Raw genomic sequence first — 25,906 nt, 5'->3', positions numbered from 1 at the left:
TAAGGACTCAGAAGAGACAGCACAGAGTCGAAAGTAATAGTCACCTTTGCATTAATTAGATGTTCCTACCTAATGTTAGTCGCATTAAATGATAAAGGATTGGTTTGAATAATAAAAACACCTCAAAAGTCTTCATTCTTGATTAAAAAGTAAAGGGGAAGGTGTCTGATGGGACAAACATCCCATGACATCTAGCAAGATAATGCACAGTTTGAAAGGAATGAGCCAAGGAGATAAAAAGGTGGACCTTTCCATGAGGGAAATGGACTTGGTATTTTAGAGAAAAGAGAGAGATCGAGAGAAAAATAGAGAGCTTTGTATTAGTCTAACAACTATTGTATAGCTCAGCAAAAGCTTTTTTTAGTGAAATATAGCCAATTAATTCATCTTGTTTTTTAGTTTTTCTGTTTAGTCTTCCCATTGTGGATTACTCTTTTGTTCCTTACAAATTAGTTGTGTCGATCGAATACATTGAATTTATTCTTCATTTTCAATGTTTTTGACCACCTACCACACACACGCGCATATAATAATAATAATAATAATAATAATAATAATAATAATAATTTTATAACTAGTAATATTTAGTTTTAAAATTTTTAAAATAATTCACAGCACATAATATCAAAGTTATACTAAAGTTCATTTATTATTTATTTATATATTAGCAATTATAGTATATTTATCACATATATAACTGTGGGGCCCAATGATTTGAGGCCCTGGACCGTTTATTCATTGGGGCCCAAGGCCCGAGCCGAGGAAGGTTATAGCCTAGGCTCGGTAACACGAGTACAAAGTAGTCTTGGGGCACATCCGAGGACGATTTAGTCCTCGGCATGTCCGAGGTCTCACTGAAAGGAAGGGCAAAAACAGTATAGGAGCAGCTTGAAAAAAATCTAAAAATATCTAGGTGAATCGAGAAGGATACGCTGGAAAGTGTAAACGACCAGGGAAAGCTGCCCTTACTGCCATTCAATACTCTGCACCTGACAGAACCATACTCTCCAGCTTTTTCAACCACCCCCAACCACTCTGGATATGGGCTGATGGGACAAGTATCAGTCCTGGAAAAGTCGATCCTACACGTGGATGAAGGATAAGGAACATATGCTAGTATAAAAGGAAAGGTGGGAAATCCAGAGAAAGGGCTGGGAAAAATGGCAAAAAACCAGAGCCTCCCAGCCCGCCTCCAAGAGAAAGACTCCTAGCGTGAAAACTACTTAATCATGTATGAACACCACGAAAAACCCACCGTTTGGTGACCAAGGCCTGGCCTTTCAAACCCACGCTCTACAAATGATATTGTTTGGGCCTTTTTACGTACGAACCCAACACTGTTACGGGTCGTTACGAATCGTGTCCTTACAATTGGCGCCGTCTGTGGGAAAGGCTTGTGTGTTGGCATAGACGGTAGGTCGAGACAGTTCCCTTGTCATTTCTAACAGCCGGTTATAGTGTTCTAGCGTAGAGTTCCACTAGGGGCTATGATTCTTGACTAGGGGCTACGCTTTGTAGCGTCAATTGCATGGATGGTTCTAGGGGCTTGGCCGAGGAGCCAATCCCCCTAAAGCCAAGGCCCCATGCCAAAAACTGAGTTTTGGACAGACCCAAGGTATTGCATGGTTCTCGGACTCAAACCTATGGGGAAACCAACTACTTAGATGAAAAGAAAACTGAGTTTTGGACAGACCCAAGGTATTGCATGGTCCTCGGACTCAAACCTATGGGAAAACCAACTACTTAGATGAGAAAACTGAGTTTTGGACGGACCCAAAGTATTGCATGGTCCTCGGACTCAAACCTATGGGGAAACCAACTACTTAGATGAGAAAACTGAGTTTTGGACGGACCCAAGGTATTGCATGGTCCTCGAACCCAAACCTATGGGGAAACCAACTACTTAGATGAGAAAACTGAGTTTTGGTCGGACCCAAGGTATTGCATGGTCCTCGGACTCAAACCTATGGGGAAACCAACTACTTAGATGAGAAAACTGAGTTTTGGTCGGACCCAAGGTATTGCATGGTCCTCGGACCCAAACCTATGGGGAAACCAACTACTTAGATGAGAAAACTGAGTTTTGGACAGACCCAAGGTATTGCATGGTCCTCGGACCCAAACCTATGGGGAAACCAACTACTTAGATGAGAAAACTGAGTTTTGGACAGACCCAAGGTATTGCATGGTCCTCGGACTCAAACTATGGGGAAACCAACTACTTAGATGAGAAAACTGAGTTTTGGACAAACTCAAGGTATTGCATGGTCCTCGGACTCAAACCTATGGGGAAACCAACTACTTAGATGAGAAAACTGAGTTTTGGACAGACCCAAGGTATTGCATGGTCCTCGGACCCAAACCTATGGGGAAACCAACTACTTAGATGAGAAAACTGAGTTTTGGACAGATCCAAGATATTGCATGGTTCTCGGACTCAAATCTATGGGGAAACCAACTACTTAGATGAGAAAACTGAGTTTTGGACAGAACCAGGGTAATGCATGGTCCTCGAACCCAAACCTATGGGAAAACCAACTACTTAGATGAGAAAACTGAGTTTTGGATAGACCCAAGGTATTGCATGGTCCTCGGACCCAAACCTATGGGGAAACCAACTACTTAGATGAGAAAACTGAGTTTTGGACAGACCCAAGGTATTGCATGGTCCTCGGACCCAAACCTATGGGGAAACCAACTACTTAGATGAGAAAACTGAGTTTTGGACAGACCCAAGGTATTGCATGGTCCTCGAACTCAAACCTATGGGGAAACCAACTACTTAGATGAGAAAACTGAGTTTTGGACAGACCCAAGGTATTGCATGGTCCTCAGACTCAAACCTATGGGGAAACTAACTACTTAGATGAGAAAACTGAGTTTTGGACAGAACAACGGTATTGCATGGTCCTCGGACTCAAACCTATGGGAAACCAACTACTTATCAAAATCAAGTTTTGGATAGAACCAGGGTATTGCATGGTCCTCAGACTCAAACCTATAGGGAAACCAACTACTTATCAAAATCAAGTTTTGGACAGAACCAGGGTATTGCATGGTCCTTGGACTCAAACCTATGGGAAAACCAACTACTTATCAAAATCAAGTTTTGGACAGAACCAAGGTATTGCATGGTCCTCGGATTCAAACCTATGGAAAGGTCGGCTACTTAATAAAAATTCTAAGTTGCTCAATCCTCGGGTCAAATACCAGAAGGGTTAAAGCTATGAAAGTTGTTAGGAAGATGGTGAAACACCCTATTACTCAGCAACCTGGAGGGGCTGTTCATTTTTGGGTTATATGTCTTCGGATGATTACTTCCTACACCGCACCGAGCATTTAGTTGTCATCTCGGCTATTTTAGAGTAAGTGTTGTTTTCTCAGGTCGGCATTATTGTGCCAAACAACTCTATTAAATTCATGATAGTATCTTTTCCTTAGCAAGAGTTTTGACCCTAAGTGTCATTTGTTCAAGTCAGTATTATTGTGCCAAACAGCATTCGTAAGTTCATAATAGCGCATTTTTCCTTGATAAGGGATTTCAGCCCTAAGTATTGTGTTTTCAGGTCGGCGGCATTGTGCCAGACCACCCCAATAAGCTCATCATAATATCCTTTCTTTTTCTTCTTAATATGGGTTTCAGTCCTAAGTATCATTTGTTCAATTCAGTATTAATTAAGTCGGATAGTTTCAATAAACACAGAGTAAGATCTTTTTATTAACTAGGATTTCGGTCCTAGACATCGGTCAAAGTGTAAAAATAAAAAGAGTTCACAAGATAGTATGTCTATCCACGGCGTAACCATTTTAGAAATAAAGAGATAGAACATGTGAAATAAAGCAATAACGATTTTTATTAATATAAAGAGGTATTACAACGTACAAAGAAGGGCTTAAACAAGCCTATACAGAAGGTGGATTACAAAAACAATAAAAAAAAAAAAAAAAAAAAAAAAAACCAACAACAAACAATAAGGCAAATAAACAGTCAGATGTCTTTTTAAACTCGTCTCCGAAGTCCTTCCAAACTTTGCCCCAGTAGCGCTCATATTGAGAGGAGGACCTTCTTTAGAGAAAGAAGGAGGAGAAGAAGAGAAAGAAGGAAAAGCACCAGGATGGATCTGGTGGTGGAAAGAAGAAGAAAAAGAGGCAAAAGGAGGCACCAGTGAACGAAGAGAGGAAGAAGCAGGGGCACTTAGTCCCTGCGTCAGTCCTGACTCCTAACACGCTGGTGCCATGTTAGCTATGCTCATGAGAGAGCGGCTGGTACTGATAATGGGTGACCCCAGCTCAGTCGCGCCGAAAGTTTGACGCTACGAGCCCCTGCTTCGGATTTTGGCTGAAAGGAGGGTGAGAAGTATCTTGAGTCTCTGCCACCCTACCCTGACCGAGCCATTTTTAGCTTCATAAGAACATAGTATTTCTGAGAAGGGTATGGTTCCTTCATTACTCCCTCCTATCTGGAACGAATCACAATTTAAGGTGTAACTAGCAGATAAAGTAAACTCTGGAGGTGGCTAAGGGTTTCTGGTTTCAGAAGGATTAAAAGGGTCTCTATGTGAAAGAAATAACCTCATGCTTTTCTTCTTATATGAAGGGCAAAACGAGAGGTATTTAATCTGTCCAGATTTCCAAGAAAACCTATAAACTAAAATATACCCGTTCCACTTCCCCACACCGTCAAATACCGTCGAATTTGAATGGTCTCGTAAAGGGAAATCATTAAAGGTGCGTTTTGGATAATCAAACGGCAAGAACGCGTCATGAATAAATTCAGAGGAATGTCTCGTAGCCCGGAATGTTTCTTGGGTAGATGAAGAGACACCAACATTAATGGAGGACAGAGTTAAACGAGCCGTAATAAAGGCTCAGCATTTTCAAAACCCTCTTCTCCAACCAAGAGGTCGGACAGCAGGATTTTGAGGGGCTATTGTGGGACCCAATGATTTGAGGCCCTGGCCCGTTTATTCATTGGGGCCCAAGGCCCGAGCCGAGGAAGGTTATAGCTCAGGCTCGGTAACACGAGTACAAAGTAGTCTTGGGGCACATCCGAGAACGATTTAGTCCTCGGCATGTCCGAGGTCTCACTGAAAGGAAGGGCAAAAACGGTATAGGAGCAGCTTGAAAAAAATCTAAAAATATCTAAGTCAATCGAGAAGGATACGCTGGAAAGTATAAACGACTAGGGAAAGCTGCCCTTACTGCCATTCAATACTCTGCACCTGACAGAACCATACTCTCTAGCTTTTTCAACCACCCCCAACCACTCTGGATATAGGCTGATGGGATAAGTATCAGTTTTGGAAAAGTCGATCCTACATGTGGACGAAGGATAAGGAACATATACTAGTATAAAAGGAAAGGTGGGCAATCCAGAGAAAGGGCTGAGAAAAATGGCCAAAAACCAGAGCCTCCCAGCCCGCCTCCAGGAGAAAGACTCATAGGGTGAAAACTACTTAATCATATATAAACACCACGAAAAACCCACCATTTGGTGACCAAGGCTTAGCCTTTCAAACCCACGCTCTATAAATGATATTGTTTGGGCCTTTTTACGTACGAACCCGACACTGTTACGGGTCGTTACGAATCGAGTTCTTATAATAACAATATATTATTATTTAAAAATAATATATAATCCATAATTGTTTGGTTATTTATAATTATATAGGTAATATTATATATTAAAAAATTAAGCAACTATTATATTTATGCCAAATGTCTGTTTTATATTACTATATAGCCTTATAGGAATAGAAAGAGAAGGACGAAAAAAAATGGAAATAAAGAAAAAGAAAAAGAAAGAAAAGTATTAGTCTAAGCCTCTTCTCAAAAAGCTTTCAAAAAAAAAAAAAAAAAGCCTCTTCTCCAAAAAAGAAAAAGAAAAAAGAAAAAAAGTACTAATCGAAGCCCTCACGTCGAAAGTCACCACTCATTAAATCCTTCACCCATCCCACCTACACTACTTCTTTCTTTTTCTTTTCCCTAATGACCCAGCGAGTCTAGCCCCACTTCTTTAAGCTTTCTATTTATTTTCTCTTAAATTCCGATTATGCTTCTTCTTCTCCATCTCTCAGACACTCTCTCTCCTAAAAATTTCAAGAATTAGTGAAGTTGAAAACGACCAGGTAAAGGTAATCCACCATAAAAAATTATCAAGATAACCCTTTAATCTTTGCTTCTACCTCTCTGCAAACATATGTGTGTGTTTTTTTTGAAAATATATTTGATTTTTTTTTTTTTTTTTTTTTGAGAAAACACTTTGTTTTCTTTACATTTAACTAAACCGTTCCAAAACTGGTCCAACCGTACAGTTTTTGGTTTTTTTTATTTATTAAATAGCTGGTTTTTTATTATTTCTACTTTTTAGATTATTTTTCGATTTTTAAGCATAACCGAATCGGGTTGATGCTGTTTCCTGTTGAATCGGCCGGTTTGATCCGATTTTTAACTAAAATTAAACCCAAACTTAATCCAAATTAAACCATTCACAGTCCTCCCCCCCCCCCCCCCAAAAAAAAAAAAAAAAAAAAAAAAACCCATTCACAGCCCAATCCAAAATCAAAACAAAAGCAAACAGCCAGCACATTCACACAAACTTTTCGCAAATTACAATTTTGACCCCAAAACTTTTCAAAATTACAAGAATACCACCAAACTTTTTCAAATTTACATTTTGGCCCTCAAACTTTCACAAAATTAATTTTTTTTTAATCCCAAACTTTCATAGATTGCATTTTGCGTTGGAAAATACTTTTGTAGCCCATATAGAGGAAGATGAGAAATGGCCAACTTCATTTAAACCGCATCCGTAAGTGTAAAAGTTTCCTTTTATATTACATTAAAAACTTACTTTTTATATTTTACATACCTATTTTTACAAAACATCCACATCGGTTTATCTATTCTATACATTTATTCAATAAAATATTCATTTTTTTTATAATTTTTTATTATTTCCTCACTCATTACTCCTCTCTCTCACAAACCCAACACTACCAAAAAAAAAATACTAAAATATTAAATACATGAGCGATAATAACCATGCATATATGCACGGTTACTGTAACACTTGTACATTTATACACAATTTTACACCAACTGATGTGGGTGTTTTTTTGGTCAAATGTGCATAGCTCAACACTTTCTCTATTTTGCACTTACTGATGCAAGTGCTCTGTACATAGTTCGCCACAATTTTGGCATTATCCTTCTTTTATATGGGGAGTTTGCATTACACATACATTGAACCACGTGGCAACCCTTGGCCATGTGTGTTTACAGTATTAGTAGCCATAACACTAAAATGGAAGATAAATCCAGATCGGCCCAAAAATCTATATTAATTGGATACGATACAATTCATACGACACTATTGTATCGTACAATTCATGACCATTTACAATATGTCCATACGATACGCAACTTTTTGAATACAATACGATATGTATCATGTATGTACGATATTGACAACTATGGACCATAGAATATAGCTAGTTAAGGTGTCACTTGGCCGGAAGGCCATAAGCAAAATTTTAGATTCATTGTCAAATTGGGAAAATTAAATCATTTAAAAAATTCATATAAAACTCATTTTTCATGGACCAAGAACTTGCTCCTCATCCATTATTCATGTCAAGAATTGTTCAAACAAACAAAAGGCTGTTCCTTGGATTGGAATGTCCACTCATATCTTAAGATTGTGGAACTAAACAAAAGCCAGTATTTAGAATGGTGAAACCTCCGTCTATCACAAGATTATGTCCACTCACATATTTTGACTCATCACTTCCCAAATAGAGAGCAGCCTCTGCCACATCCTCTGGCTTGAGAACCTCACCCTTTAAGCTTGAAAAAACATTGGAAATTTTATCAGTGTCCAGCTGCTTTAAGAAATCCTTTAATAAAGGCGTAGCAATCGCATACGGTGACACACAATTCACACGAATGCCAAACTGTCCAAGCTCCACTGCTGTATTTCTCATTAATCCAACCACACCATGTTTTGAGCTTGTGTAGCCATTCGTTGCACCTCCTCCTATGATTGAGGATGTGCTAGCAGTTGTGATTATACTGCCTTTTCGAGCCGGGATCATCACACGGGCTGCATGTTTTGTGCCAAGGAAAGCACCAACTAGGTTGACACTAACCACTTGCTCAAATTCAGCCTTGGTGGTGTCAAGGATGTTGAGTTTGGCTGCTCCAGCTATACCAGCATTATTGAACATAATGTCTAGCTTACCGTACTTGGAAACAGCATGTTTAACAGCATTTTCTACTTCCGTTTCCTTAGTAACATCACAATGGACAAAGGATGAGGATTGAGGATTTAGTTCTTTGCATATAGAGTGGCCCAACTCGTCTTGGATGTCTGCAATTACAACTTTAGCTCCATGTTTGGAGAAGATTCTTGCAGTGGACTCACCAATGCCGCTAGCCCCACCAGTGATTAGTGCCACTTTTCCTTCAAGCCTGTGACATATTTGCATGATATTATCTCTCAAATTTAGTCAACATTAATTAGATGGCACATCTGCATAAGGTATTTGTTACAGCCACAAGGTAATGCATGCAGCGTCTAACAAAAAAAAATAGAAAAATTATTTACTCGGAGAGAGGGAAATTTAGGATTTATTTTCATAAAATATTGCTGTTCTTTAATAAATTAAACACATAGAGGCAAGCTAGATAGCTAAAATTTTTCATACCTTCTTGCTGCAGCCGAAACTAAAGAGAAACTTCCCATGGTCGATGAAGTTAGAATATGTGTTGCAAAAACGAAAAATGAAACCCGAAGACCGTCACCAAACTGCTTTGTGATCTCTCCTTGAATGTAACCAACTTATATAGCTAGAGGCAATGTCCCACCCCTGCATTCCCGCAACATGTGTTTTTTTTTTTGAAGAAACGTGTTTTAGCTGGACGGGATCTGTTAACAGTATATGAGACCTACCGGCAATACTGGACGTAGTTGAAAAAACGTAGTTGAAAAATCATTTTATCTACATTCAAACATTCACTTAGTATGTGTTTGGATATGATTGAAACCTGTGTCTATGTTTTCATTTCACGTTTTCTTCCTTTTTTTTTTTTTTTTTTTTTTCAACGCATGAATAGTGAATTTACTGTGTAGAGACAAAAATTACTGTTCATGCACTGTAGCTGCAATGTTCACATATTGTAGTAGCACTGTTCACGCATCTAAAAATATTAAAAATAGATCCCACGGTACTTTTTACATATTTAAAAATTATTTTATTATAGTGTTTTCAGTTTTCAGTTTTCAATTTTCAGTTTCAACAACAATAAGTTCAATCCAAACGGACTCTTAATTTACAAGACAAATAGCAGTTTGTCCCACAAGAACTGGACCCACATCATGTTAGGTAGAATAGTTTGCCGTTCTGTCATAGTCAATTTCAACAAAAACACGTGGTAAACTTTTACAAGCTTAATGTCATGCATAGGTATATTTGAAAAATATATACTAAGATATATTATATAATTCTTTTCTATATAATTTAAATATTATTGGTAGTTATATAAATATATATATATATATATATTATCTTTAAAAAGTCTGGTAAGAATAGCAGTTTATCCCACAAGAACTGGACCCACATCATGTTAGGTAGAATAGTTTGCCGTTCTGTCATAGTCAATTTCAACAAAAACACGTGGTACGCTTTTACAAGCTTAATGTCATGCATAGGTATATTTGAAAAAAATATACTAAGATATATTATATAATTCTTTCCTATATAATTTAAATATTATTGGTAGTTATATATATATATATATATTAACTCTTTAAAAAGTCTTGTAAGAATATTATTAAGTAGAAAATGTAAATTATACATTTAAAAAAAAAATTAAAGTTTATTAATTCTAGACTTTTTAGTTTTTATATGCAATAATTTATTTAGATAGATATTTATGATATGGTCCCACATTTGATAATAAAATTAAGAAAAAACAATCTCTTTAAAAATAAATAATTTAGGACCTGGCACAAAATTGGACTTCAATTGTAAAATCTAATTGAATTTTTTTTAAACTTGATCATTAATATATATAGATTAGGGAACAATGTTCTTACATTTTTTTTTCATGCGTCTATTTTCACTCTGTTACATTTTTTATTTTTATCATATGAGTTTATTTGTGCATGTAATTTCTACCATTTTTTTAAAGTAATGGTGGTCTAATCTCAAGGAAGGAACTGAGGCAAGGAGATCTCATCTCTCCATATCTCTACATGTTTGATATGGAGTAAAAATAACACAGGACTCACCAATGTTTTCCTAACTGAGGAAGCTAGGAAAATTTATTTAAAGTATTTTTGTTTTTGTTCTCTCTTTCTCTCTCTCTAGGTTTTTTTTTTTTTTTTTTTTTTTTTTTTAATAAAAAAATCTAGATAGCGATTGTAGGGACACGATTTTTGCTAACCCGGTCCTGGACGATCAGGCCCTGGCCCAAGAAGTCCCACACAATGAAGTTTGTAGAGTACGGGCTGGAGAACTTGGTTCCAGTTGGCTCAGACTGTTCGTTGCATGTCCTTAGTGGATGTAGAAACGTGAATCAAGAAAATGGGTGTGAAAATGGAAGTTTTATTCATGGACCTGCTTTCATACAAAGACTTCTTGCTTTTTTTCTTCTCCCCGCCCCCTCTTTTTGGGGGACTCTTACATGTGATATAGGCCCTCTTTTATCATCTGGGCCCTATACTTGTTGATCATCCAGACCCCCACTTGAGCACTTGTCCCATCAGACGCCTTTACCAGTTCTTTGTGAGTTGTAGTGACCAAGGTAATACTGTTCAGGGGTCTACTCTTCATTAATGTAGCTAGGAGAGTAGTTGTGGTGCATTTAATGTGGTGGTGACAGCCTTTGCTGGGATATTTTGAGGCTTCTTTCTTTTTACATGTTTGGAGTGAGGGCTACAGTAACTGTGATGCATCATTGATCTGGACTTTGGAATGTCCGAAGAGGAGTTACTCTTCGGGCGTGTTTTCTTCGTCCCAGTTGGCTTGGGCAGGGATTATGGGCCACGACGTCTCCTCAAACAGAATCATCCTCGGACGGGCCCAAGGCCCAGCCAACTTGTTATTTTGGGCCGGTCCCCACAATAGCCCCTCAAAACTCCGGTTTTGATCTCCCTCCAAGGAGAAAAGCGGGGTTTTACATTTATGAAGGATGGAACGGATGAACTTTTGGTCCACACGCGTGGGCGGTTACTTTTGACGCGCCACAATTTACGAGGCGCGGCCATTTACTCCAGACAGCTTTATGTCTCCTTCATCCAACGACGAGATGTGGATCTGACGGCCAGCATTGCTCCTTGAATTCGTGAGCGGGAGGGATTTTTTCTCTCTCCCTCCTGCTATATAAAGCGTCTGAGAGGCTCCTTTTTTCTTTTTTATCCGCACATTAGAACAGAGAGCTCCAGAGAACTCCAGCGCCCAGAAATCCTTGAGCACCTCCTTCCTTCAAATCTCCATAATTGTTTCTGCGAAGCGCCCTCCCTAGAAGAGATTTCCGATCACCTCATCGGTCATTTGTGAAGATATTCGTAAGTTCCGTTCGTTTCGTCGCTTCGATTTTCTCCTCGGATTTTATTTTTCTCCTCGGTCTTTATTTCCATTCCTCCAGTTCAGCTTAGATGGGTAGATTCAAAAAACTAGTAGACACTCCGGCTGCTATGGAGGCTTTTAGGGCAAAATACCATATCCCGTCGGGGGTGGTTCTGCGGTACTGTCCCCCAGAAGGAGTACTATTAGATAGAGGTGTGGGTGAAGTGGTCATTCCCATGATTGCCTTTATTCAAGGGGGAATGATGCTCCCCATGCGTAGGATTACCCGGGACTACTTGTTCCACCATAGGTTGACGCCACACCAGTGCGCCCCAAACATGTTCAGGGTATTAGGCTGCATAGATGTCTTAAACGAGCAAATGGGTCTGGGTCTGACCTGGCATGACGTGGTACGCATGTACGAGTGCCACTACATCGAGAATGGAGGGTATTACCTTAAATCTCGATCCGAGGTGGTTAGGCTAATCTCCTGTCTCCCCATATCCAATAAAACTATGAAGGATGACTTCCTCACTGCCTCAGGAGAATGGAGCGATGGTCTTCATTGTCCAACTCAGGCAGGAACCCCAGGTGCGGCGCCTTTAAGCCCAATCCTTTAGGGAAGGGGCTTAGCTCCTCGGACTTACTCTCTTTTCCGCTTGTCATAAATCCTTTAGTTTAATTCTAATTTTCTTCTCGGTTGTATTGCAGATAGAGCTTTGGTTGCTCCCAGGCTGAGCCACGTGAACGTTCCGACCCTAAATTATCTTTTAAGGTCAGAAATCTACGTCCACGAGGACGGGCAGCTGCGTGCGTGTCATTTGGTTTTGGGCTATCAACCACTAACCCGTGCTTTCCAACCTATTGGCCATGCCGTTAGAGCTGGTAGCCCCCGATTAGCCAAGATTGACATGTCCAAGCCTGGGTGTTTGGCCCGAGTAGATCTTAAGCCAGTCGTGCTACCTGGAGTTCGAGATCCTCCACCGGTCGTGCAACTGCCTCCAGAAGACCTCGAAGTCACCGTGCCAGCTGAGGAAGAGGCCGAATCATCTCGTCTTTCCCTTGAGGAGGAAATAGACGAGTTTTATTTTGAAGAGGAGATTGACAAAGCCCCCGTAGTCGAGCTCTCGAATCCTGAAGGGGAGCAGGATCGAAACTCCGTGGTTGGCGCTCCCATCATTATAACTTGCTCGGACGACTCTTCAGACGAGGAAGTAGGCAATATGGCTGGCAAGGGAAAATCTTTACGAGAACTGATGTCCAGCCGAGGAAAGGGTTAGTCTTCAAAGGCGCCTGCTAAGTCACAAGCCCAGGACCCTCCCCCGACCGCCTCTCAGGTTCCTTTCGACCCTGGCCTCAAGGTTAACCCTGACCTAAAAAAAAAAAGGCTGGTTGACGTTCCTGAGGAAGGTGAAGTGGCCCTCCGCTCGGCCAAGCAACAGAAAGCCACTCGAGGGCAGAGGAGTAAAAGGGCTAACTCCACGGAGAGCCGAGATGAGGAGAATCGGGCTGAGGTGCGCGTTAATCCCCGCGCATGGAGTCCGAAGATGGAGCTAGACGGGGTTGCTATCCCCTACATTACCTCGGTTCGAAAGTACAACAGGGGTAGAGCGGGCTACATAGCTGAGGCCCTGGAGCAGCCAGTGCTCCTTCCTCGGGATATGGAGGCCTACAGGTGGTTCTCCCAGCCCGAGCTTTTCTTGTCCCTTAAAAGGGACCTTGCGATGGTAAACCATTCTTGCACCCTTTTATTAAGCCATCAACGTTGTTGCATTCTATCCTAACTTTGGTTTTGTTTTGTTGGCAGATCACCCAGCAGGTGTTTATGGCTGAGGAGTTCTGCCGCAGCAACCGTAGCTTGGCTAAAGCCGAGGTTCAATCTCGAACTGAGGTGGAGAAGACCGTGGGGTCCCTTAAGTAAGAAATCCTTGAACTGACGGAGAAATTCAAAGAATCGGAGAAACAGCACAAGAGCGCGGAGGCTGGCCTAAAGAGTGCTGAAACCCAAGCCGAGGATCAGCGTCAGAAATTGTACGTAACTGAAACCAATCTTGCTACTGAGAAGCAGAATGTACTGGTACTTAAGGCCACCCTACAGAAAGCTGGGGACGAGATACATCGGGTCAAAGAAGAGGCTCAGCTAATCCGGGAGGCTGCAGAGGCTGAAAAGAAAGCTTCTCATCAGCTCGGGGTTCAAGAGACGGAGGCCAGGCTATCCGAGGAGATCCCCGAGGTGTGCAGGGACTACTGTAGCATCTCATGGGCTCACGCCCTTGATGTTGCAGGAATTCCTGCGGATTCGGCGCTGAGGCTGCCTTAGAACGTCTTCTATCCTCAGGAGATCCGAGAGAATCCTGATGGCGCCCAAGCAGCTTCTGAGCAGGACTTGGCGGTGCCTGACGCCATCCCTGTGCCTGATAAAGCGAAGGATCCTGCCATGGATTCTATCTCCGAGGCTCCTCCTCCTTAGCCAGAGCAGAAGAAGGATCCTCCTACTAAGGCTTAGCTTTTAGGCTTTTAATTTTTGTACTTCCCCTTTTTTTTTAAATGAGAGTCATCCTGTTTTTTGTGTTCTTTTGTAAGGACCTCTCTTTGTATTGACCTCAGAATATTAATGTAGAATGTTCTCTTTGTTTTCTATGGATGTATGCTGGTACCCTCCCTTTATTTAACGTTTGCAATGACATAAATAAACATAAACGGTCGAGACAAAAAAGGATGCCATGCAGCGAATTTGAATAAGGGTTGCAATGATGCTAGACCGCATGCGCACCTTGAAATGATTTCCCATAAGTGAAAATTTCCCCTAAGTCTGTGGTCCGAGGAGCCATGCAGGACTTAGATTCTGTTTAAAACTTTGAACAGTTGCCATAAGTGATATTTTCCGCTAAGTCTGTGGTCCGAGGAGCCATGCAGGACTTAGGTTCTGTTTAAAACTTGAATAAATTGCATAAGTAAAGATTTCCCCTAAGTTTGTGGTCCGAGGAGCCATGCAGGACTTAGGTTCTGTTTAAAACTTGAATAAATTGCATAAGTAATGATTTCCCCTAAGTTTGTGGTCCGATGAGCCATGCAGGACTTAGGTTCTGTTTAAAACTTTGAACAGTTGCCATAAGTGATAATTTCCCCTAAGTCTGTGGTCCGAGTAGCCATGCAGGACTTAGGTTCTGTTTAAAACTTGAATAAATTGCATAAGTAATAATTTCCACTAAGTCTGTGGTCCGAGGAGCCATGCAGGACTTAGGTTCTGTTTAAAACTTTGAACAGTTGCCATAAGTGATAATTTCCCCTTAGTCTGTGGTTCGAGGAGCCATGTAGGACTTAGGTTCTGTTTAAAACTTCGAACAGTTGCCATAAGTGATAATTTCCCCTAAGTCTGTGGTCCGAGGAGCCATGCAGGACTTAGGTTCTGTTTAAAACTTTGAACAGTTGCCATAAGTGATAATTTCCCCTAAGTCTGTGGTCCAAGGAGCCATGCAGGATTTAGGTTCTGTTTAAAACTTGAATAAATTGCATAAGTAATAATTTCCCCTAAGTCTGTGATCTGAGAAGCCATGCAGGACTTAGGTTCTGTTTAAAACTTTGAACAGTTGCCATAAGTAATAATTTCCCCTAAGTCTGTGGTCTGAGGAGCCATGCAGGACTTAGGTTCTGTTTAAAACTTTGAACAGTTGCCATAAGTGATAATATCCCCTAAGTCTGTGGTCCGAGGAGCCATGTAAGACTTAGGTTCTGTTTAAAACTTTGAACAGTTGTCATTAGTGATAATTTCCCCTAAGTCTGTGGTCCGAGGAGTCATGCAGGACTTAGTTTATGTTTAAAACTTGAATAAATTGCATAAGAAATAATTTTCCCTAAGTCTGTGGTCTGAGGAGCTATGCAGGACTTATGTTTTGTTTAAAACTTTGAACAGTTGCCATAAGTGATAATTTCCCCTAAGTCTGTGGTTCGAGAAGCCATGCAGGATTTAGGTTCTGTTTAAAACTTTGAACAGTTGCCATAAGTGATAATTTCCCCTAAGTCTGTGGTCCGAGGAGCCATGCAAGACTTAGGTTCTGTTTAAAACTTGAATAAATTGCATAAGTAATAATTTCCCCTAAGTCTGTGGTCTGAGGAGCCATGCAGGACTTAGGTTATGTTTAAAACTTTGAACAGTTGCCATAAGTGATAATTTTCCCTAAGTCTGTGGTCCGAGGAGCCATGCAGGACTTAGGTTCTGTTTAAAACTTTGAACAGTTGCCATAAGTGATAACTTCCCCTAAGTCTGTGGTCCGAGGAGCCATGCAGGACTTAGGTTCTGTTTAAAACTTTGAACAGTTGCCATAAGTGATAATTTCCCCTAAGTCTGTGGTTCGAGAAGCCATGCAGGACTTAGGTTCTGTTTAAAACTTTGAACAGTTGCCATAAGTGATAATTTCCCCTAAGTCTGTGGTCCGAGGAGCCATGCAAGACTTAGGTTCTGTTTAAAACTTGAATAAATTGCATAAGTAATAATTTCCCCTAAGTCTGTGGTCTGAGGAGCCATGCAGGACTTAGGTTCTGTTTAAAACTTTGAACAGTTGCCATAAGTGATAATTTCCCCTAAGTCTGTGGTCCGAGGAGCCATGCAGGACTTAGGTTCTGTTTAAAACTTGAATAAATTGCATAAGAAATAATTTTCCCTAAGTCTGTGGTCTGAGGAGCTATGCAGGACTTAGGTTTTGTTTAAAACTTTGAACAGTTGCCATAAGTGATAATTTCCCCTAAATCTGTGGTCCGAGAAACCATGCAGGACTTAAGTTCTGTTTAAAACTTTGAACAGTTGCCATAAGTGATAATTTCCCCTAAGTCTGTGGTCCGAGGAGTCATGCACGACTTAGGTTCTGTTTAAAACTTGAATAAATTGCATAAGTAATAATTTCCCCTAAGTCTGTGGTCTGAGGAGCCATGTAGGATTTAGGTTCTGTTTAAAACTTTGAACAGTTGCCATAAGTGATAATTTCCCCTAAGTCTGTGGTCCGAGGAGCCATGCAAGACTTAGATTCTGTTTAAAACTTTGAACAGTTGTCATAAGTGATAATTTCCCCTATGTCTGTGGTCCGAGGAGCCATGCAGGACTTAGGTTCTGTTTAAAACTTGAATAAATTGCATAAGTAATAATTTCCCCTAAGTCTATGGTCCGAGGAGCCATGCAGGACTTAGGTTCTGTTTAAAACTTTGAATAGTTGCCATAAGTGATAATTTCCCCTAAGTCTGTGGTCCGAGTAGCCATGCAGGACTTAGGTTCTGTTTAAAACTTGAATAAATTGCATAAGTAATAATTTCCCCTAAGTCTGTGGTCCGAGGAGCCATGCAGGACTTAGGTTCTGTTTAAAACTTGAATAAATTGCATAAGAAATAATTTTCCCTAAGTCTGTGGTCTGAGGAGCTATGCAGGACTTAGGTTTTGTTTAAAACTTTGAACAGTTGCCATAAGTGATAATTTCCCCTAAATCTGTGGTCCGAGAAGCCATGCAGGACTTAAGTTCTGTTTAAAACTTTGAACAGTTGCCATAAGTGATAATTTCCCCTAAGTCTGTGGTCCGAGGAGTCATGCAAGACTTAGGTTCTGTTTAAAACTTGAATAAATTGCATAAGTAATAATTTCCCCTAAGTCTGTGGTCTGAGGAGCCATGTAGGATTTAGGTTCTGTTTAAAACTTTGAACAGTTGCCATAAGTGATAATTTCCCCTAAGTCTGTGGTCCGAGGAGCCATGCAAGACTTAGATTCTGTTTAAAACTTTGAACAGTTGTCATAAGTGATAATTTCCCCTATGTCTGTGGTCCGAGGAGCCATGCAGGACTTAGGTTCTGTTTAAAACTTGAATAAATTGCATAAGTAATAATTTCCCCTAAGTCTGTGGTCCGAGGAGCCATGCAGGACTTAGGTTCTGTTTAAAACTTTGAATAGTTGCCATAAGTGATAATTTCCCCTAAGTCTGTGGTCCGAGTAGCCATGCAGGACTTAGGTTCTGTTTAAAACTTGAATAAATTGCATAAGTAATAATTTCCCCTAAGTCTGTGGTCCGAGGAGCCATGCAGGACTTAGGTTCTGTTTAAAACTTTGAACAGTTGCCATAAGTGATAATTTCCCCTTAGTCTGTGGTTCGAGGAGCTATGTAGGACTTAGGTTCTGTTTAAAACTTTGAACAGTTGCCATAAGTGATAATTTCCCCTAAGTCTGTGGTCCGAGGAGCCATGCAGGACTTAGGTTCTGTTTAAAACTTTGAACAGTTGCCATAAGTGATAATTTCCCCTAAGTCTGTGGTCCGAGGAGCCATGCAGGATTTAGGTTCTGTTTAAAACTTGAATAAATTGCATAAGTAATAATTTCCCCTAAGTCTGTGATCTGAGAAGCCATGCAGGACTTAGGTTCTGTTTAAAACTTTGAACAGTTGCCATAAGTAATAATTTCCCCTAAGTCTGTGGTCTGAGGAGCCATGCAGGACTTAGGTTCTGTTTAAAACTTTGAACAGTTGCCATAAGTGATAATTTCCCCTAAGTCTGTGGTTCGAGAAGCCATGCAGGACTTAGGTTCTGTTTAAAACTTTGAACAGTTGCCCTAAGTGATAATTTCCCCTAAGTCTGTGGTCCGAGGAGCCATGCAAGACTTAGGTTCTGTTTAAAACTTGAATAAATTGCATAAGTAATAATTTCCCCTAAGTCTGTGGTCTGAGGAGCCATGCAGGACTTAGTTTCTGTTTAAAACTTTGAACAGTTGCCATAAGTGATAATTTCCCCTAAGTCTGTGGTCCGAGGATCCATGCAGGACTTAGGTTCTGTTTAAAACTTGAATAAATTGCATAAGAAATAATTTTCCCTAAGTCTGTGGTCTGAGGAGCTATGCAGGACTTAGGTTTTGTTTAAAACTTTGAACAGTTGCCATAAGTGATAATTTCCCCTAAATCTGTGGTCCGAGAAGCCATGCAGGAGTTAAGTTCTGTTTAAAACTTTGAACAGTTGCCATAAATGATAATTTCCCCTAAGTCTGTGGTCCGAGGAGTCGTGCAAGACTTAGGTTCTGTTTAAAACTTGAATAAATTGCATAAGTAATAATTTCCCCTAAGTCTGTGGTCTGAGGAGCCATGTAGGATTTAGGTTCTGTTTAAAACTTTGAACAGTTGCCATAAGTGATAATTTCCCCTAAGTCTGTGGTCCGAGGAGCCATGCAAGACTTAGATTCTGTTTAAAACTTTGAACAATTGTCATAAGTGATAATTTCCCCTAAGTCTGTGGTCCGAGGAGCCATGCAGGACTTAGATTCTGTTTAAAACTTGAATAAATTGCATAAGTAATAATTTCCCCTAAGTCTGTGGTCCGAGGAGCCATGCAGGACTTAGGTTCTGTTTAAAACTTTGATCAGTTGGAAATAGACCAGTGGGCACAGGATAATCACGAAACAAAATATGGGCAAAGCCATTTTCATTAATAATAGTATCTTCTTAGGTTATTTACATTCCATGGTCGAGATACAGTTTTCTCATCCAAATCTTCTAGATAATAAGCGCCTATCCCGGCCACGGATGTGATGCGATACGGTCCTTCCCAATTGGGCCCCAGCTTGCTCCAAGAGGGGTTTTTTGCACTACCGAGAATCTTTCTCATTACGAGATCACCCGGACCTAAAGGTCGTAGTTTAACATTGGCATCATATCCTTGTCTTAGCTTCTGATGATAATAGGTCATATGAATCGTTGCTTTTTCCCTTCTTTCCTCGGCTAGGTCTAGACTTCTTCCCAATAACTCGTCGTTACTGTTTGGGGTAAATGAGTTAGACCTCAGTGTGGGAAAGTTGTTCTCGATTGGGAGCACGGCCTCAGCCCCATAAGTCATCGAAAAAGTGGTTTCACCAATTGACCGTCGCGGCGTTGTCCGATAGGTCCATAAGACGTGTGGGAGCTCTTCTACCCATCTCTCCTTTGCCTCATCCAGTCTTTTCTTCAGTCCGTTCACTATGACCTTGTTCACAGCCTTGACCTGCCCATTTCCTTGGGGGTAGGCGGGAGTGGAGTATCGGTTAATGATCCCAAACTCGTGGCAATACTCCTTAAAGTTCTTGCTGTCGAATTGGAGACCGTTGTCTGAAATGAGTGTGTGTGGAGTTCCGAAGCGGGTAATAATGTTCTTCCAGATGAATTTCTGGGCATCCACGTCCCTAATGTTGGCCAAAGGTTCAGCCTTCACCCATTTGGTGAAGTAATCAGTTCCGACTATTATGTATCGCTTGTTCCTCGCAGCTTTGGGGAAGGGACCGACAATATCAAGACCCCATTGTGCGAACGGCCAGGGGCTAGAGAGGGGGTTGAGGACCCCTCCGGGTTGGTGGATATTTGGGGCGAATCTCTGGCACTGATCACACTTCTTGGCGTATTCTTGGGCCTCTCTTTGCATGTTCGGCCACTAGTATCTGGGTGAGTGCCCTGTGTGCTAGCAACCTTCCTCCGGTGTGACTTCCACAAATCCCCTCGTGTAACTCTTCAAGTAAAGACTCGGATTCTTCTGGATGTATGCAGAGTAGGTATGACCCAGAGTAGGAGCGTCGATATAGTTTGTGGTCCTCCGATAGCCAGAACCGAGGAGCATTCCTCCGTATCTTCTCGGCCTCCAATTTTCCCTCTGGTAGGATGTCGTTTTGGAGGAAGTTTTTTATGGGATCCATCCAGCTGGGACTCTTTCTGATCTGATGGACCTAGACCGGGTTTCTTCTAATGGGACTCGCTTGGACTAGATCTTCGACAAGGATCATTCGTGGCAGATTATGCGCCGAGGACGTGGCGAGAGTGGCCAGCGAGTCTGCGTGGGTGTTTACACTCCTAGAAATGTGCGTCAAATTGAAGGACTTAAAACTCGACTATAGGCGTTTGACTTGTCCTAGATACTCTTGCATCCTAGCATCTCTAGCTTCCAGCTCACCCATCACTTGGCCGACGACCAATTTAGAGTCCGAGAATGCCTCAATTACTCTTCTACCCAATCTTTGAACCATCGTCATCCTTTGAAGTAAGGCTTCGTACTCGGCCTCGTTGTTCGTAGCCAAGAACCCAAGTCTCAGTGATTTTTCAATGGCAGCACCGTCCGGCAATATTAAAACTATCCCAACTCCAGATCCTCTCTGGTTGGCCGCGCCATCCACGTAGACCTTCCAATGCAAGGTCCCCCCTGCTGAAATTGTACCAACCGATTTTCCATCCTTGTCTTTCTTCTCGGTTATTGGTTCTATAGAGGGTTCAGCAAATTCCGCGACCAAGTCTGCAAGGACCTGACCTTTGATGGAGGATCTGGGCATATATTTAATATCAAAGGCCCATAAAAGCGCATTCCACATGGCGATCCTTCCTGTGTAGTCGGCGCTTCGAAGCACCACTCAAAGGGGAAGCTGAGTTAGAACGATGACCGTATGCGCCTGAAAGTAGTGAGGGAGCTTTCGTGTGGCGTGTACTATCGCCAGAATTGCTTTTTCCAAAGGTAGGTATTGCACCTCCGCCTCATGTAATGATTTGCTCACATAGTAAACCAGTCGCTGCACCCCATTATCATCCTGTACCAGTACCAGGCTTACAGCATGGGAAGCTACAGCGACGTATGCAAACAGTACCTCGTCTGCCTCAGGGCTGGACATGATGGGTGGTCGTGATAGGTATTCCTTAAGTTGCTGGAAGGCCCGAACACAATCCTCCGACCATTCAAACCCTTTCCACTTATTTATCAAGAGGTAAAAAGGTCGACATCGATCCACTGATCGTGATATGAATCGGTTTAATGCTGCAATCATGCCAGTGAGCTTCTGCACTTCTTTCGGATTCCGAGGAGCTTGTAGGATGCTAATTACTTTGATTTGATCGGGACTTACTTCTATTCCCCTGTAGGTTACCATATACCCTAAGAATTTCCCAGACCCGACCCCGAATGAACATTTGGAAGCATTGAGCCGCAACTTGTGCTCCCTTAAGATAGCAAAGATTATTTCAAGGTCTTTCACGTGCTCGGACACCCTTTTACTCTTTACAACCATATCGTCTATGTAAACCTCAATGATTTTGCCCAGCTGTGGCTCGAACATCCTGGTCATCATCCTTTGGTAGGTTGATCCTGCGTTCTTTAGTCCAAACGGCATCACCTTATAGTGATAATTTTCGATGGGCGTCATGAAAGCCGTCTTCTCCTGGTCTTCTAACGCAAGGGGTATCTGATGATAGCCCTGGAAGGTGTCCAGGAAAGTCATTCAAGGGTGACCCACGGTTGCATCCACCAATCGGTTGATTTGTGGTAAGGGAAATGGGTCCTTTGGGCACACCTTGTTTAGGTTCGTGAAGTCCACGCAGACTCTCCACTTCCCTGTTTTCTTCCTTACCAACACCGTGTTTGCCAACCATTCGGGGTAAAATACCTCTTTAATAGCCCCTGCTTTTTTTAGTTTTGCCACTTCGTCTCTTACGGCACTAGCATGTTCCTTTGAGGGGCGTCGGGGTGGTTGCTTCTTTGGAGTGGAAGATGGGTTAACGTGTAGCCGGTGACAAATAAGGCTAGGATCAACTCCCGGGGCGTCGTAGGGGTCCCATGCAAACACATCGACATTTCTTCTGAGAAATCTGACCAGTTCCTCTTTTTCTTGAGAAGGCAACTCGGAGCCGACCTGGAAAAATTTCTCCGGATCGTCGTTGACAGCGAATTTATCTAAACTTTCACACCTTATCTCCTCGACTAGCCCATCGTCTTGCCCTGCCGAGGCGGCTGGTTGCTACAAGCTCTCAGGGGCCAAGGACTCGGCATGGGACCGATGTAGGATGGCGGCCACCATACACTGCCTGGCCATGGCCTGATCTCCACGAATCTCTTCTACTTGTCCTCTGGATGGGTATTTTACTTTTTGGTGAAGTGTGGAGGATACGGCTTCCAAGGCGTGGATCCATGGCCTGGCAACTATCGCGGTGTAGGGTGAGTAAGCGTCGACCACGATAAAATTTACCTCCACCACCTCCGATCCAATCTGTATGGGTAGTCTGATCTGCCCCTTTGGCATAACGGTCTTCCCTTCGAAGTTGATAAGGGGGGAGTCATAAGCTGTCAAATCCTCCGGCTTCAGGTTCAGCCCCTTGTATAGATTAGGGTACATTATCTCTACCACACTTCCTGGGTCTACTAACACCATTTTCACATTGAAGCCTCCAATTCTTAACGTAACCACTAAGGCATCGTCGTGAGGTTAGATAGTTCCTCTCTTATTCTCGTCTGAGAATCCTAGTATCAAAGAGCTTCCCTTTTTTGACCTTTTGGGTTCCCTTTGTCTGTCCTCAAAGGGGAGCCGATCAACAGCCAGTACCCTGGAGAGGGGTGGCCCAGTTCTTCCTAGTGCGACGAGGATGACATGTATCGTTCCGGTGAGGGGTCTTAATGACACATCCTTTCGAGGCTTTTGCATTGCTTAACCGGGATGGCCACTCGAGGGGTGCAGAAGATGACGTAGCCTCCCTTCTCGGACCAACTGATCTAGGTGATTCCATAAATTCTTGCAATCCTCAGTGGTATGCCCATAGTCCTGATGATAGTGGCAGTACAGGTTCTGGTTACGTTTGGAAGGGTCTCCAGCCATTTTTCCTGGCCATCTGAAATAGGGCTTGTTCCTTACTTTCTCCAGCACCTGTTGTATTGGCTCCCTGAACACGGCATTCACCGTTTGCGTGTTACTCTGTCCAGCCTGTCGTGAAAAATCTCTCCTCGGCTGGTTATGGTTATACCGTTTCGTCCTAAAATCATTTGCTTTGGGGGGAATGACCTTCTCCTTTCCCCTTCCCTGCAGCTGATCTTCCTCCACCCTTTTGTTCTTGTCGATCCTATCCATCAACTGATGAACGTTGGCAACTGGTTTACCAGTAAGGGATTTCCTTAAGCCATGCTCGGTGGGGAGACCGTTTTTGAATGTGCTGATAGCAACATCATCATGGTTGTCATCTAACTCGTTATACACCTCCCAATATCTATCCGAATATGCTTTCAGGGTCTCTCCCTCGTGCATGGATAAGGATAATAGCGAACTGAGGGGTCGAGGGACTCTGGTGTTTGTAATAAAGCGGGAGCAGAAAGCCTGAGTGAGCTGCTTGTATGAGCCTATGGAATTTGTCTTCAGGCTGTTGAACCACCTCATCGCCATTGGTCCCAAGCTGGATGGGAAGACTTTGCACATCAGGGCTTCATTTTGCGAGTAGATAACCATTTTTTGGTTAAACTGACTCACGTGCTCTACCGGGTTTACTCGGCCGTTGTAGATGGCGAACGCTGGTTGGTTGAAGCGTTGAGGCAGCTTAGCTCCTTCGATTCTATACATGAAGGGTGACCTTGAAATCTGGTCTAGCGCCCTATTCATAGCATCGTTTCCCAAACCCTTGCTGGATGGGCTCTCATATTTCCCTACAGGGCGTGGTTCCCTTTCGTAAGAAAAGGTTTCACTTAGGGGGGTCCTTGACCTCCGTCGGTAACTCACATCCTCCCCATTAGAGGACTCATCTGAGCCAGAGGGAGATCGTTTTCGCTGCACACATCGTAACTTCCTTTTCAGGTCATCTATCTCTCGCTGCATAGCCTGATGACTATTTCGCCTCTGGGATACGTGACTACCTATCTGAGTGTGACTCGGGCTCGTCCGGATAGTATGCACACTTCCCTCACGATTCCCTCTGCCGCCTGGGTTGGCAGGGTTATTTTGCCTCTAGGACTCAATGGGTTGTGTCTGTTGGGAGTTAGCCTGGTGAGAATTCTCCTGATGTGGACCTAGTTCTGCCATGCTCGACCGTTGTGCTAGCTGATACCCTAGTTCTTCCCACAGACGGCGCCAATTGTAGGGACACGATTTTTGTTAACCCAGTCCTGGACGATCAGGCCCTGGCCCAAGAAGTCCCACACAATGAAGTTTGTAGAGTATGGGCTGGAGAACTTGGTTCCAGTTGGCTCAGACGGTTCGTTGCATGTCCTTAGTAGATGTAGAAACGTGAATCAAGAAAATGGGTGTGAAAATGGAAGTTTTATTCATGGACCTGCTTTCATACAAAGACTTCTTGCTTTTTTTCTTCTCCCTGCCCCCTCTTTTTGGGGGACTCTTACATGTGATATAGGCCCTCTTTTATCATCTGGGTCCTACACTTGTTGATCATCCAGACCCTCACTTAAGCACCTGTCCCATCAGACGCCCTTACCAGTTCTTTGTGAGTTGTAGTGACCAAGATAACACTGTTCAGGGGTCTACTCTTCATTAATGCGACTAGGAGAGTAGTTGTGGTGCATTTAATGTGGTGGTGACAGCCTTTGCTGGGATATTTTGAGCCTTCTTTCTTTTTACATGTTTGGAGTGAGGGCTACAGTAACTGGGATGCATCATTGATCTGGACTTTGGAATGTCCGAGGAGGAGTTACTCCTCGGGCGTGTTTTCTTCGTCCCAGTTGGCTTAGGTAGGGATTATGGACCGCGATGTCTCCTCGGACAGAATCGTCCTCGGACGGGCCCAAGGCCCAGCCAACTTGTTATTTTGGGCCGGTCCCCACAGCGATCATTAGCTTCAACTGCATGTTTGCACAAACTGCGAAAAGCATATGCCACACTCTCTGGTTCGATTAGACTTCTCATAATAATATCATATTTTCATTTGTTATATTAACTTCATCATCTATGGGTTTTTTGCCATTACAATAAATCATGAAGTTAGAATATATGTTGCGCATATAGCCGCATACTGCTTATAATAAAAGATTTCAAGAATGAATATGTGATTGGAAGAAAGAACTTTAAATATGATTATATCCTGCGAGGCAGCTAGTGTACATATTTAAATTTTGGGAATAATTTGGGACTACGCAATGCGCAATTTGTTTGCTTGCTTGGAACATTATCATTTCTAGTTTGTATTAAACAGGTTTTTTGTTTTAAACTTATATGATTTTTTCATACATATGTCTATATATATTATATAGGCTGGCAGTTGCAGCATTACTCGCACCTATTATCAATTATTGGTGGGCAAGGTGTTCAAATTGTAGCTTGAATTTGATAGTCGGTGGACAGCAATTTCGTGAATAGTAAAAAAAAAATGCCCCACATTTTTTTCATTTACTATTATCCGAGTTAGGCAATAGTCTAGGAGGCCCTAAATGGAAGAATGCCCCACATTTTTTTTATTAGCTAATAGGAAAAAAAAAAACTAAAAAAAAAATGCTAAAGATACTATAAATTTCATTACATTACTATGTATTTTGTCCGTATAAATTGGGTAAAAGATTTGTTTTTATCTGTATAAAAGGAGTTTAGAAAGGGGCTTTGGTTTTGTCTG

At 42.0% G+C, this 25,906-nt stretch overlaps 1 protein-coding gene across 1 annotated transcript; it reads right to left on the bottom strand.

Annotated features, from left to right (window-relative positions):
* Nucleotides 1-7,593: 7,593 nt before the first annotated feature.
* LOC126722458 (borneol dehydrogenase, mitochondrial-like) lies at nucleotides 7,594-8,823 on the bottom strand. The gene is made up of 2 exons (XM_050425616.1): nucleotides 8,709-8,823; nucleotides 7,594-8,472 (listed from the first exon to the last, which is right to left on the bottom strand). Exons 1-2 carry the CDS (start codon nucleotides 8,744-8,746, stop codon nucleotides 7,695-7,697), a joined length of 816 nt encoding a protein of 271 aa, XP_050281573.1. The 5' UTR covers nucleotides 8,747-8,823; the 3' UTR covers nucleotides 7,594-7,694.
* Nucleotides 8,824-25,906: the final 17,083 nt, after the last annotated feature.

This window comes from Quercus robur, chromosome 4 (assembly GCF_932294415.1).
Source record: "Quercus robur chromosome 4, dhQueRobu3.1, whole genome shotgun sequence".
Classification (NCBI taxonomy): Eukaryota; Viridiplantae; Streptophyta; class Magnoliopsida; order Fagales; family Fagaceae; genus Quercus; species Quercus robur.
The sequence above is the reverse complement of the archived record's forward strand: the minus strand, read 5'-3'. Positions and strand labels throughout refer to the sequence as shown.

Coding starts and splice junctions, on each gene's coding strand:
- LOC126722458 (XM_050425616.1), bottom strand. CDS start 8,746: ATGGGAAGTTTCTCTTTAGTTTCGGCTGCAGCAAGAAG. Junction 8,473..8,708: donor GTTTCGGCTGCAGCAAGAAG/GTATGAAAAATT, acceptor AATATGTCACAG/GCTTGAAGGAAAAGTGGCAC.